Source organism: Etheostoma spectabile, chromosome 22 (assembly GCF_008692095.1).
Source record: "Etheostoma spectabile isolate EspeVRDwgs_2016 chromosome 22, UIUC_Espe_1.0, whole genome shotgun sequence".
NCBI lineage: Eukaryota > Metazoa > Chordata > Actinopteri > Perciformes > Percidae > Etheostoma > Etheostoma spectabile.
In genome coordinates, this window is record NC_045754.1 from 11,021,357 (window position 1) to 11,035,313 (window position 13,957).

The 13,957-nt window shown below is 41.9% G+C and overlaps 1 protein-coding gene across 22 annotated transcripts in view; it reads left to right on the forward strand.

The window, feature by feature from the left end:
- The window catches only part of kiaa1217 (KIAA1217 ortholog), a 111,785-nt gene extending 97,905 nt beyond the window's left edge, over positions 1–13,880 (forward strand). For 9 of the 22 annotated variants that reach the window (XM_032503532.1, XM_032503524.1, XM_032503528.1 and 6 more), the window contains 13 exons: positions 1,052–1,191; positions 1,306–1,481; positions 3,376–3,506; positions 4,069–4,216; positions 4,909–5,383; positions 5,639–5,837; positions 5,972–6,261; positions 6,927–7,082; positions 7,407–7,529; positions 8,770–8,850; positions 8,948–10,537; positions 11,038–11,181; positions 12,240–13,880. In XM_032503532.1, coding sequence (XP_032359423.1) covers positions 1,052–1,191; positions 1,306–1,481; positions 3,376–3,506; positions 4,069–4,216; positions 4,909–5,383; positions 5,639–5,837; positions 5,972–6,261; positions 6,927–7,082; positions 7,407–7,529; positions 8,770–8,850; positions 8,948–10,537; positions 11,038–11,181; positions 12,240–12,770 — 4,184 coding nt within the window. In that variant the 3' untranslated portion in view covers positions 12,771–13,880. The remainder of the gene's footprint in view (positions 1–1,051; positions 1,192–1,305; positions 1,482–3,375; positions 3,507–4,068; positions 4,217–4,908; positions 5,384–5,638; positions 5,838–5,971; positions 6,262–6,926; positions 7,083–7,406; positions 7,530–8,769; positions 8,851–8,947; positions 10,538–11,037; positions 11,182–12,239) is intronic. The other 13 variants (XM_032503544.1, XM_032503546.1, XM_032503531.1 and 10 more) reach the window with 12 other exon arrangements.
- Positions 13,881–13,957: the final 77 nt, after the last annotated feature.

Here is a 13,957-nt window from a genome sequence, read left to right on the forward strand (position 1 = left end):
AACCACTGTGAGTTAACTGTGCATTACATTGACTCAGTTCTCCCTCTAATGAATATCCTCTGTTTTTAGATATAAAAAGAATATAAAAAGGTCATTACAGTCCAAACTCATACTGGAGTTTGTAAAGGATTGAGTTAAATTCTTATTGTTGTTGGCCATTTAGGGACGCTCACCCAAACCACAAATATTACCACCCCTGGTTTCCATGGTTTCAACCTTTTCTCCATCTCTTCATCAGTGACGGAAATTAGAGATGTTCCGATACCGATACCAGTATTGGTGTTGCCTCTGATACTGCCTAAAACGTTGGTATTGATAAGTACTGGAGTTTATGCACCAATCTGATACCATTTAATAAAGCCCTAAATAAAATGTACGTTAAAGTAGTTTATATATGTTCTTATTCAGTTATAACTGACTGTCAAACTGGATAATAAAAAAAGTTCTGTGGCATTCATTGTTTGTTTTTGCATATTTCACAAAAAGTTTAACCAGAACCAGACCAACAAAAAAGATATAAATCATATCACATCTATACATAAATAGTAGTATACAGTTGTTAAAACATAATAACATATATGACACACTGGAATTGGATCAGTACTCGGTATTGGCCAATATGCAAGTTCAGGTATCAGAATCAGTATCGAGAAGCAAAAAGTGGTATCGGACCATCTCTGACTGAAATGCCAAAATTTGCTGACAGACATTTCAGAGCTGCAGCCAATATGAGTGCCAGTATGTGTTTGATTCTTGTGCAGGGGGAAAAGGTCGCCACAAGTTCAGGAAATCATTACTAAACATTAGGAACATTAAGTCAGGCAAGTGTGTTGCCAGGGAAAATGTGTATGCAGACATGTACAATCTAACCAGTTATTTGTCAAGTGAAGTCTGAGTGAGGTTTTGGAAAGGACAACTCTGTCTACTTCCCCTAAAGGAACTGCATTTTTATGTACCTGTTTAATAGTTTTAAGTCTCATTTCTTCTACTTTCTACTTATTTTGTAAACAATTTTCCAGTAAGCTATAACATTTCCCCACCACCAATACAGGTGGTTCCCCAGTCTTGGCTCCCAAGAGCAGTACTGCTCCATCAGACAAGGGCCCAGTTCCTCTCAAAGTCAACCTCCTGCAGTTCAGGAAGAATGTTTCTGACCTCAGGATGCAACTCCATCAGATGAGACAGCTGCAGGCAAGACCTCCTTTTCCCTTTTTTCATTAATTACAGTGTTAGTTTCCACTACAGTTTGGTATGGTTGGTCTGCTAGGTCTTAATATCATGTTTTCATTATGTGCATCCCCTCAGCTCCAGAACCAGGAGGCTTTACGAGTCCAGCTGAAGCGGGCCGAGCAGGAAATCAGTGTTAGACTTGCAGAGGCCATGCGGGGTCTGGAGGACCCTGTGCAGAGGCAGAGAGCTTTGGTTGAAGAGGACAGGCACAAGTACTTGGGTCTGGAGGAGCGTGTCCTCATACAGCTTGGGTAAGGCTGCTTACAATTCTTTGATTCTCTTACGTAACAGGTGCTGTGTTTTATGTAGTTTATAATTGATAGATGTGGTTGTTTGCATTCATTACTGAATGTTTATTGTTGTAAGTATTAGAGATTACTTAGTACACACCCATGCAGCTCTAGTCAAGGTGTTTCAATTGATTGGAAATCCCCAAAAGGCTTCATTTTTATCAGCTTACCTGTGCCATTCACTCCTAACTCCTTTCTCTTTGAAAAGCCAACACCCTAAAAATTACAGCTCACATGTTAAAACAGGCAAGCGGTGCCTGCCTCTCCGAGACAGCATACTAAAACAATAACTGTGGAGGAACTAACCTGCTCTTATTTGTATTCACTTGCCTCATTTAGCCAACAAGGAACAGTAATTGAATAATTTTACAGGCGAGGTCAAACAGTGTTGTCTTGCTAGAGAGTGGAGAACATATGCGCCAACAAACAATGGTAGCAGCTCATGGAGACAGAGAATGGAACAGGGGGAAGTCAGTGGATTACACTCTCTGTTACTCTTGGTATTCAGCCAATTGTGAGTCAGCAAAACACGGCTTGGTAATTAGAGTTGCTTGGCTTTAAGACCAGTGGGAAAATGTGGTGTTAAAACCACTGCCCTCTCAATAGGAGAACTAAATGTATCATGACCCATAAAAGCAAATTTTTTCTAACATTTTATACTTCTGTGGTGAAACAAAAAATGCTCAGAACTGTTAAATAATGAAACTGGTACTATATGGAATAGTTTGTCAGTAATCCCAGGACAAAGCAAGGAAACAAATTAGAAGTTTTTAATAGGATGGTGTGTCATTGTCAGTGGAGAGCATTGATGACGACAACAGAGCATCCACAAAGTGAAAATGCAGAGCATTTATCTAACTAGTTGGTTAGGTTATATGTTTACATGATCTTTCAGCTGGCAACAGGAATTTACAGTATGTGAAAAGGTTATTGATGTTTACTTGAGCAAATGCTTTATCAAGTACTTTATTAGGGTATCTTTGAAGGCTGCCTCTGACACACTGAGATGTACATTATGGAGACGTACTGTATCTGTTTTTGTCTGTGGGAGGCTCGATAAAAAAGTAAAGTCAGTTTCCTTTTGTCCTCAGCTGGAACTTTCCATCATCATTCCTATTACCAACAGACCATGGCATAGCAGGGCATTTAACACACTGTCTCCTTATTACCTTTCCCACTCCCTTTAGGGGAGTTTTATAAAAGAGTGTTTCTCAGGGGTACCCTGGCCACATTGACACCATTTTAGTCCCTCTCATGCAATCCAACACTGCACACAATGTTATCTTTTAGCACGTTTCCCCGCGGAGTAGCCATTTGTCTCGAGCACTGGAATGGCTGTGAAGCAGCGTGCTTTGTTTTCTATTGTGAGGAAGTGCTCTCATACAAATAAGCCCTCATTCAGTGCGTAAACATTTGCGGTTTTGGGATGACATCCAATCTAGACTAAGCAATCTATGTAGACAGAGGGAATGTTTATTGTCAGTGTTAGGCCTTGTACATATTTTACACATGATCTAGTTTATTTCTCTTTTTTTGGATCATCTCCAAGAGTCAGCTCTCACCTTTGCCCAATCAGTATCACTGTTTGATATTAAAATAAATGATTGTGTCTTGCCCCCTGGTGTTTGTGAAGAGTAAATACAATTTTAACAATAGTGTAAAAAGTCTTTCTCTCAATCAAGTTGTGCCTGAGTAGATACATTAAAACATTTAATAATGAGTTTATTTCATTATTCTTTTCTGCCATTGTAGAGCTCCATATTCAAATTACTGACCAATATTATAGGAAAATTGCATTCTCTCTGAAATAGAAATGATTTATCCTTCCCATTGTGCATTTTGTTTGCCTCTGCAGCGAACTGGAGCAGTATGTAGGCTCTCTGCAGAAAGTCTCCGCAGCGACACACCGAGTAGTGACCCTGAAGGATTTGGAGGAGGGAGCGGTGACTCTGAGGAAGGTGGGAGAATCTCTGGCAGGGCTCAAAGGTAAGACAACAATAATATTCCCATTACTGCCACAATAATGTGTCTAGCCATCTGGCCTTAAATATTGGACATAAGCCAATAGGGATGATGCTATATGATTAAAATAATCTTTAGGCTTTTTTCCCAATATTAATATTCGTTTATCATAAGATGTTAAATGTATGCAAAGATACAGTATATTCAAAGTATTGAACTGTGTTCCACAATTACGGATTACATAATACATGAAACCAAATTCTTGATATTCAAAATAACTTCTTTTGCTGAATGTTTAATTATAGATTGACCTTAATCATTAATTTGGACAATACAATTAAAGAACAGTATTACAGGCAGATCATATCTCCACGATAGGCTTTTGCTGAATGTTGATAAGTGATATTATTAAATTATTTACTGCTGATATGATGGATCTTCCTCCTATCCTAGACTTATGTGTAAAACCTACCATAAAAGTGAATCTTCTAAGAGGCTATGGAATTATTTAATTGTTCAATAGAGGTATTTCTGAAAACCTTTTTTTCTGTTATGTTTGCTATGTTTCTCTGTGTGTTTTCCTCAGGAGAGTTCCCAGCCCTACAAACGAGAATGCGGTCTGTGCTCAGGGTAGAAGTGGAAGCTGTCAAGTTTTTGAAGGAGGAGCCTCATAAACTGGATAGCATGCTGAAAAGGGTCAAGAGCCTGACTGATACACTTAGCAGTCTGAAAAGGTAAAGGAATGATGAAGAAAAAATGTCAGTTGAGATAAAGTAGGGATCGGGAGAAGAGGTGCTGGAGTGTGGGGGCTGAGAGTAAGAGAGGGAATTGAAGATGAAAACAAAAAGCACTCTGCGGAGCGTCTCACAGGGGTCTATGATGTGCGAGATTGTACTTTTTGATTATACTGGCAAAACTGACTCCATCCCATCAAAGAGGTCAGTCTGCGTGGACAGAGGAGTGTGGCGTCCAGCTAGATTTACTTCCATCGCCTTCACTGAACCGATAAGTGAATTAATTTGGTGGACACTGCAGCGCCTCATTTCCATTTTAATATGTCACAGATACCAAGTTCACTCTCGACTTGTCTCTCCCTCTCCCTTCATGACTCTTGTCCTTAACCCGTAACACTCGCCAAACATAAAGACACTGCGTCATAGTTTTGGTGGTGCTTTTACCGCTTAAGTCAGAATTAATCAAAACAGTTTGTCAACTTTATTATAGGGTTTGATGTATTTTCAATCTGGAGGACAAATTTGAAAGACCACAAATACGTGGGTGTAAAGGGATTTCTATCAGTGTTATATATTGCTATTAAAACATTGATGCAATTTATTAGGGAGTGACCTAGTGAAGTAAGATTGTACGTTTTCATCAGTTTTTTTCTACATGGTTTGTATCACATACTCCTCCGTCCTCTGTGCAGATGTGCTACTGAGGGCCCTCAGAAAGGACCTGATTCCAGTGCTAATGTCCAAGTGGACAACAGCCCTTCAGCAGCAGCAGCAGCAGCAGAAGCCCTTGCAGAAGCTGGCTCCACATCACCCCCGCTGGAGCCCCAGAGCTCCACTATCAAATCAGAGGTGATGCCTGCCTCTCCGGTGGTCATCCATCATGTCCAGAGCTCCCGGGTCCACATACAACAGTCCCAGCAGTCTGCAGCCTTGACAGCTCAGCCGAGCCCACCGCTCACTCCCAGCCCCTCTCACACTCCCAGTCCCAACCCGAGCAAGAGTCAAGGCTGGGAATCTCCCAACGCGGCAGCCTCTGATCCACCGAGTCCTGCCCATCATAAGAAGACACAAGGGTACCCAATGAATAATGGAAACGGCACAGGTCTTGTCATAGAGGAGCTCCAGAACAGTCAGGACAAGAGCAAAAACAGAGCCATGTGCATAAAGGTATGTTTATTCACCTTATAATTGTAATTTGGTCTTGATATATTTTTACCCAACATAGTAAAGCTGTGGTGATGTTTTATTGCATCTAATTGGCAGCCTGTAAATGTCAACTTGGTTACTCACAGTTACTTTGCCCTTTAACACCCCTGTAGAACATTATTTTTTATTTTCTTCATAGGAATACAATTCCCCTACTCAGATTCATAGATCTTGTGAGGAACTTTTTCTCTCTATTTTCTTGTATTCAACCTGTAGGCAGCAGAGAAGGAGTGGGAAGAGAGGAGGCAGAACATGGGTCATTATGATGGAAAAGAGTTTGAAAAGATCCTCCTGGAGGCCCAGGCCAACATGATGAAGGGCATTCCCAGTCTGGATGTGCAAGAGAACCCAGCACTTCACCCTGCTGCCACTGCAGAACAAGCAGACGTCCACAAGCCTGTGGAGTCACCGACAGGTACAAATCTAACAGAAATCTAGCTTTAAGACACAAACACCTCCACGCCTCCATTTTACATTTTATTGCTATTTAGATCACATTTAAAAGTATGTTAATATAATTTTTAATCTCTGTTGTTTTTTTCATGACAGAAGAACCCCTGTCTAAGCCTCAGTCTGATGAATCAGGCAAGAAGGGGCCTCAGAAACCTCCAAATCCTGTGTTGGAGAAACCAGCCAAACCTGCACTGGAGAGACCCTCCAAGACTGCCACCAAGCCAGCTCTCACTGAAAGTTTTACAAAGCAGGGGACTGAAAAGTCCATTAAGTCCCCACCACCACCTCCTCCAAGGAAGACCTACTCCAGCTCGAGCTCAGGTATGACCACCACACGCTCTGGCGAAGTGGTCTACACCAGCAGGAAGGAGTCCATCTCAGCACAGGTCAGTCTACCATTAATGTGTTTTACTGTATGTATTTTTTGTGTTTAAACTCCAAACATTGCAATAACATATTGGTAACAGTGAAGCTTGTTTAGCCTTAGTATATAATAACAGAAATAACAGTGGAAAAAACAATGCAATTTATACAGTTCAACATTTTGATTTCTTGCTGAGAGTTAGATGAGTCGATCAATTCCATTCTCATATCTGTGCGACAATAATGCTTTCCATTGTACTCTGAGGTCAGAATTTTCAAGTTCAAAGTCGTACATGGTTGTCCGAGTTGGGAACTCAACACAACAGTTGTTGCAGTACTCCAAGCTCAAAATCCAACTTGGCTGCCCTAGCAGTCACTTGCATATTTTGCTGGTGGTTGGTGCTAATTTCCAATCCTGGTGGACATGTTGTTACGCTGTTTTTATGCATAAAACTGCGTAATGCGTTGTTATCAACTTGTATTGGTAACATTGGCTAACCTGGCTAGCGCTAACCCCTCAATGAAAGATCTGACTTGTAAATGGAACGCATTCACTTCAAACACATGGAGCAAGAGCCAAAATGCCATTGGCTTAGCTTAGCATTAAGAGTGGAAGAATGTGGGAAATGGCTAGCCTGGCTGGTTTGAAAGTTATGACTACATTGTTTTCTTCTAAAAATTCTAATAGGAGGGTGAAGAGGACCCTCCACTTCCCAGTCCCCAACCCAAGCCCAACAAGGTGCCACCAGAGACCAAGCCGAAGCCAGCCACCCCTCCCCCCATCTCTGCTTCTGTTACCAGAGAGGAGGAGGATGAAGGGGACAAGATCATGGCAGAGCTCCAGGTTAGATGCACATGTACACTTAAGCTCTCACACACTCTTACACACTCCCTCAAACATATGAATAAAAACAGTCAAATAGTGTACTGTCCGCTGGTTTTGGTTGATTTCTTCATTGCGGGAGTGGGTATATCAGTTCTTCCCATGGTGGTTTTCTTTCTGGAAAAAAGATGAGCACTCACAGCCACAAAGAAGTTAACTCCTTGATTTTGATTGTAACTTTGTCATGTGTCGGACACCAGCTGTGACAAAGGTGAAGGTACTCATACTTCTTTCCTCCTCAAAATCTTTGTTCCCATTTCCCCTTCATTTTTCTTCAATCTTCAGGTATTCCAGAAGTGCAAAGTTAAGGATGTAGGGGTGAAAAATTTGGTAGAACCCACCTCTCGAATTGAACCGCAAATCAGAGAATTAAGACCAGGGGCCTTATTGCCCCTCAAAGAGAAAAAGGTAAAATATACGTCGCCGTGCAGCTACCCACCTAACTGCCTGCCTCTTCCCACTGTCTGATACAATGGATGGCTGTGTCTTAACCCTTCTCCAACTTCTGCACCCTTGCTTTGGCTCGAGAGAAACCTGTAACAGCTGCCTTCAAAAAGCTCCTTTCCTTGCTGCCACAGTTTCCTTCCCTCTTTTGGTTCTGCTGGATATCTCAGCTTGAATATATTTCAGGATTAAGTCTGCATAAAATGAAGCCTCTGAATAGATGCTGTGTCTTTTTGTGCGCCTGGACCAGACAATGATGTGTTTTGCGACTGATTTAATTATCACTTGTCAATAAAGACCTCGGCACTGTATTCTACAGGCAATTAAATCGTCTTGTGTCTTTCTTTAATTACGTGTCTTCATACAAAATCAGCAGAAAAAAAACCATTTCTTTAAAAAATGATTGACAATTGAGAGAAACAACGTAGTTAAAACTCACTTTGCAGACACAAACTGTTTTTGCAGACTTGGTTCACTAGAGGTCAGTCAGGCCCCTTTGCATGCTTCTCTCCTCCACTTATACTTTTCTGAGGGATTCTTTTTCTGTTTTTCTTTGTCTTTGCACAACTTGACTTCAGTTTGCTTTCCCAGCTTTACACCTAAATAACCAACACAAACCTGTATTTTTTTCACGTTTTGATTAAACAATACGCACATTAAATACAATTCTGTTAATTTATGTGACAACAAGAAAAGATATGTTCATGTGCAACATATTTGACTAGTTTACAACCAAATTAAAATGAGTAGATGGTAACAGACCCAATTATTTCCCTAAAGTACAGTAATGTGAGAGGTGCTTTGTGCTAGCAGCATGTACTGTGTGAACAGGATGTAAAACAGGATGTATAAAGGTTACTTTAATTCTCTAGAATAGGAAGGAGAGACAGTTTCCGTATTATTCCATATTCAACCATCATAAAGAAGCTGACTTGGCTGTTGAAAAATAAAGCAGCTCATAGTCTTAGCTTTTAAAAAGTAATATTTATTCTTTGTCCCTTTATGCAGTTGGATATACAGCATTTAAATCAAAACAGCATATACTTTTGATGTCATACAGCATATTTTGCTGTTGACTTGTAGAAGGTAATTGCCCAACGCAGTTCCGCGGATGTGACTGCGATGTATGTGAATTCACACTTAACCCACAGCAACCTGACACACCTGTTGCACAGTAATATTATTCCCTCGCACACTGTCCTAGCAGAGCTCAGAGCCCACTCAAGAGGATAAAGACCCAGACACAGATGAAAATGGGAATACTACTGTTCGACAGAGCCAAGGGGTATGTATGACTTTCTTTCATTAATTATATTAATGCATAGTTCATGTTTGTTCTCGATTTTGAGAGATTTTAAAAAGCTACTTCTTTACCTTTTCAGGTTATATACTATGTGACTGGCCAGATTCCCAAAGAGCCACCACCGTCAGGAACGGAGGAAACCCCCGAACGCCGAGAGCCCACACAACCTCCATCACAGGTGTCAAATGTCAATGTTAATGACAATTCTCCAAGCCAGCAGCAGCCGCCACTGTCTCCACCACCCAAATCACCCCCACCTATATCACCTAAACCTGTGGGACTGAAAGGATTCAAACTTCCAAGGAAGCAAGTTAAACGCTCCGAATCCTTGAAGACCAGTGCAGAAATGGAGAAGGGGAAAATACTCAATAAAATTAACACTGAAAAGAAAAGTAAAGTCATCCAGCGACATGTTTCAACAAGTGAGAATATAATACCTGAGCCTGTGGCAATCACAACAACCAGTACTATAAGAGAGGTGCCTAAAGGTTCTGTGGCTCTTAGTGAGGACATTGATCCACCTAAAGCTAACTGTGAGGAGGGGAATGAGGAGGCTAGTCTTAGTCCTGACTTACCTGGAGAGGAGGCACCTCCACCCCCTGACAACATAGCATTTATGATCACTAACACCAAAGTCCAGGCCCTGTCCTGTGGCGAGTACCAAGAACTGGTTAATGCCAAGAAAGGAAGTGTCCAGACTGTTACTGTGGGTAGCGCCACCTACCAAGGGAACAGCACAGCGGATCCCAATGGGCTACAGGATAATGGCTTTAACAAGAAGCCTGTCATCATCATTTTTGACGAGCCCATGGACATCCGTTCAGCGTACAAGCGCCTGTCCACCGTCTTTGAATGTGAGGAGGAACTGGACAGAATGCTCGCAGCAGAGTGCATCGAGGAGGAGAGTGAGGAGTCGGACACGGAGAGGAGTGGTGGGCCGCAGGTTAAAGCGGGAGGGACTGAGGTGGTTGATGGCATAAATGTCATCACGTCACAGGTCACTGCAGATCCCTTTGAAATATCACCCTCATCTTCATCTTCAATCTCGGAGTCAAATGGTGACGCCAAGCAAGATGTTAAGAAGAAGTTCAAGTTTAAGTTCCCTAAGAAACAGCTGGCCGCACTGACCCAGGCAATTCGCACGGGCACCAAGTCAGGCAAGAAGACCTTACAGGTGGTTGTGTATGAAGATGAGGAGGAACCTGACGGTACTGTCAAGCAGCACAAAGAAGCAAAGAGATATGAGATCACACGTTCAAAATCCTTGGCAGACGCTCCCAAGGCAACCGGCTCAGTCGCGCTGAAGAGGCAGAATTCCGACTCCCTCTACAGGACTGATGAGATCCGGAAGAACACCTACAAGACACTGGACAGCTTGGAGCAGACCATCAAGCAGCTGGAGACCACTATCAGTGAGATGGGACCATGCTCCCCTGGGGAGCCAGTCTGCACAGAGGAAGCTAAAGCAGGGAATGGGAAAAGCTCAGAAGGAGTGGGGCTAAAGAGGTCTTCCTCTCTCCCTACCTCCAGAGCGTCAGGCCCTAAGGTACCCAGCAAAAACTTTTTGCAGAAAAAGCCAAAACCTCAGCTCCTTCCTCGCCCTGTAGTCATCCCTACTACCACCACCACCACCACCACCGTCCCCAGTGTCCCCAGCACCGTACAACAGGTCTCTCTCTAGCTCTTGCTGCTTAGGGAGGCTTTGGGTCCTTCTTTTTCAGTTCACAACCTCCCTTCACTCCAACCCTAACCAATGAAATTACAAAATCATTAATCCACTCCACGGGTGCTTGGAATTATTGGAATTGTCCCCTGTGTCTTTCTCCCTCTGTTAAAACATGGTGACATGATTGGGGGTGGCATTTTTTTGGGGTCCCTGGCTACCATTTTTTTCAGTTCATTGCTAAACCTCTGAGGTTTTCAGCAAGTGGCGAACTCATCATCAAAAACACTCTTATGATGATTAAGCTCTGATATCTTCCTTATTCTTGACTGCATGTACTACTGTGTATTGACTGAAAGGTTAATGATCCCACTGGTTGCATGATCTTTCACTGGTGTTGATCGTTGAGGTGTTACCTGTTAGTGCCTTGATTTTTCATGCTTCCTATTTGGTTTGTGTTTTTTTTCCTTTCTTTTGTTTTATTTCTTGTTTTGTTTTTCGTTTGGATCCCATTGCAGAACACCAGTGTCGCTTCCCCTACTAGTCGGATGCCCGTCCCTTTGTCTGCGAAGTCCAGGCAGTCGCCGGGTACTACTGACAAAGCAGGAAAACAGCAAAAACTGCAGGACGCTCAGAGGCAGTTCCGACAGGTAGTTTTACTGTAGGGTTTTACCAGAGACTAAAGGAATCAAACATATAGTGATAAAAACATGAGGCATGTATTAATTGAGGAAAAAAAGAGTACCAAAGCGGTGAGATTTCAAGTGTTGAAAAAATAATAATAAAGTCACCACTGTGGCGACTGTGGATCTGTTAATGTTTCTCTTGAGTCTGCTCTGACAAGAAGGCATGTTTGACTCTTGACTGTTACCCCATAACATCACTGTACTGTATGCTTTTGCATGTCCACACTGCTCATGGTTTTCACTGTGTTGGTGACTAAACAAAAAAAGAAGGAAAAAATGGCAAAGAAAAGTGGAATCCTACCCTGTCATCATCTGAGTTGTCATCACATCTCCAGTTCCCATCACAGCTGAGTTCCTAAACAGTGTTGCCAAATCCCAGGATGCTTATGGCTATGTTAAAACACAAACCTAACTGACTTTTCAGCTATGCTCCTGCCTTCTTACATTGCACCTCTGCTCAAACCCAACATTACTGCACAGCTTCTTAACCTCACGGTGATATATTTCCTTACCCTCAAGACTACGCCACAACTCACCATCTTACACCGTCGGTTTCAGTGGAATACCAGCCCACATTTTTTCCCTGTCTGCTCCCACTCTTCAAACTTCTAACCCCACTGTTGTCTAATTTTCTCCAGCCTTTGTATGCATCTTTGCCTTGTGAAACCTCCCTCCCCCCCAGCCCCTTAACGAGGCCTAACTCTAACAGAGGCAGTCTGTAGAGATGCCCCTCCTGTCTGCCATTGCACGGTCTAACCCTTACAGTGTTCTGTTTCTTGGTAACATGTCTCTCGGCTCAACGTGTCTCACTCTTCATGTAACCTAGTTAAAAACAGACCTGTATATGTTTTAGTGTCTTTTAGTTGTGTCTCAGCAATATTAATGTTTGTGTAGGCTTAGTGTGTTTTTTATGTGTACGACTTGTGTTTTTGTTTTTTTAACATTGTCTTGCCTTTCATATGTATTATTTGACCAGATTTCTTTTTGACAACCAGTATCTGTTTTGGCATCTCTGTTTGCAGGCTAACGGAAGTGCTAAAAGAGTGGGAGGGGATCATAAAACCACTTCCCCTACTATACCCACCTCTAAAATCCCTGCTTTTTATCCTAGCTCTACTAAAGGCAGCTCCCAGTCTGCACCAAACTCAGATGCTACTAATCCCAATAACTCTTCCTCCTCCTCCTCCTCCTCCTCTTCCTCCTCTGTGACAAAGTCATCCCTCCTGTCCTTTCACACTCCTCGTTCCGGTTCCCAACCCTCCTCCCACATCCCTTCCCTGTCTAACGGATCCCTCAAACTCCCCACACCCTCACAGCACACAGGTAAAGCTCTCTCGTTCTCCTCGCAGACTCAAAATGGTCGAGTGCACTCCTCCTCTTCATTCTCCTCCTCATCCTCCTCCCCCTCCCCTCTGTCGCCCACACCTTTGGGCCCAGGTGGAAAGAGCATCCGCACCATACACACCCCCAGCTTCACCAGCTACAGGTCCCACAACGGCAGCAGCGGCAAATCCTGCATCCCAACAGCCACAGCAGCTAAGGACACTATCTAGCCTCATTATTGCCCCTCTGGCTTTACCGCATAGCAGGTAGAGCTGGTCATGTTTGATTATGTATTGTTTTGGTTTGCTGTTTTTCTTTCTGTTTTTGAACGTTTTTGTAAAAGTATTAAGTGATGCACACCCCCACTTCATATTTTATTTGACACTGACATTCTCACACCAATGTTTATTACCTATAAGTTGGATTTTTCAGTTTTTAAATTACTTACTTAGATTCTCATTCTTTTTTGGTGGTGTACCAGGTGTTCTGACAAAATATTTTATTAAAAAACATTGTACTTTTACCACTTTGTAGTTGAAGTGGAAGGCTCTCATGGTGTTGGAAATCTATTTTTCTTGCTGTAGCTAGGAATAGGGAGTATAGAGTTGATGTACAATCACAAAGTACCATGTAAAAATGTTGTTTTATTTTTCAAACAAGAGATTGAAAAACCATAGTATATTTAATCGTCTATATTTCTTATGTTGCCACACATTCAACACAGCCCTTGTAAATGCCTTGTATGAGTGTATACATAATGTATACAGACATTTTAAAGTTTAATTCATTGTTAACTTCTGTTTTCCAAGGGAATTTCCTTATTTTTCACACTCATATGTAAAGCTGGTATGATAAATAACACACATTTTCATTTTAGTGTGCCTATTTGCCAAAGTTGTAGTACAATGACTCACTTCAGGCCTAATTCAGTCACAAGATTTAGGGGAGTTTACATGCACTCTCTTGGTGTCATGGCTGAAGTATTGACCTCAGTGTTTGCACTGCTGGTCTTGGTTTGTTAAGTTAACATATGTTGTTGTCTAAATGTAAACTGTACTAAAAAAGTGAATCAGTTCTACCACATGTACATAGATGCTTCTACTAAGAAAATAAGTAGTTTTGTTAACATACCAAAGTTTATTTGTATGCATGCCTTTCAAATACTTTAGGAGAGTGGTAAAAGAAGAATTATGTTTGCACAGATAGATTTTGTAAATATCTGGTTTTCTCTCATTTTTGTAAAGCTTTAAATCATACTATAAAGGAGCAATGTGGTTAAGACAAAAACTGTGTTGGAGTAGCAAAAATAAAGACTTGCATGCTTGTAATGCAATGAGCTTTAATGTTTTTATTATCTGTGTCTGTTTCTCTCTTGTCTGTGTGTGTGTGTGTGTGTGTGTGTGTGTGTGTGTGTGTG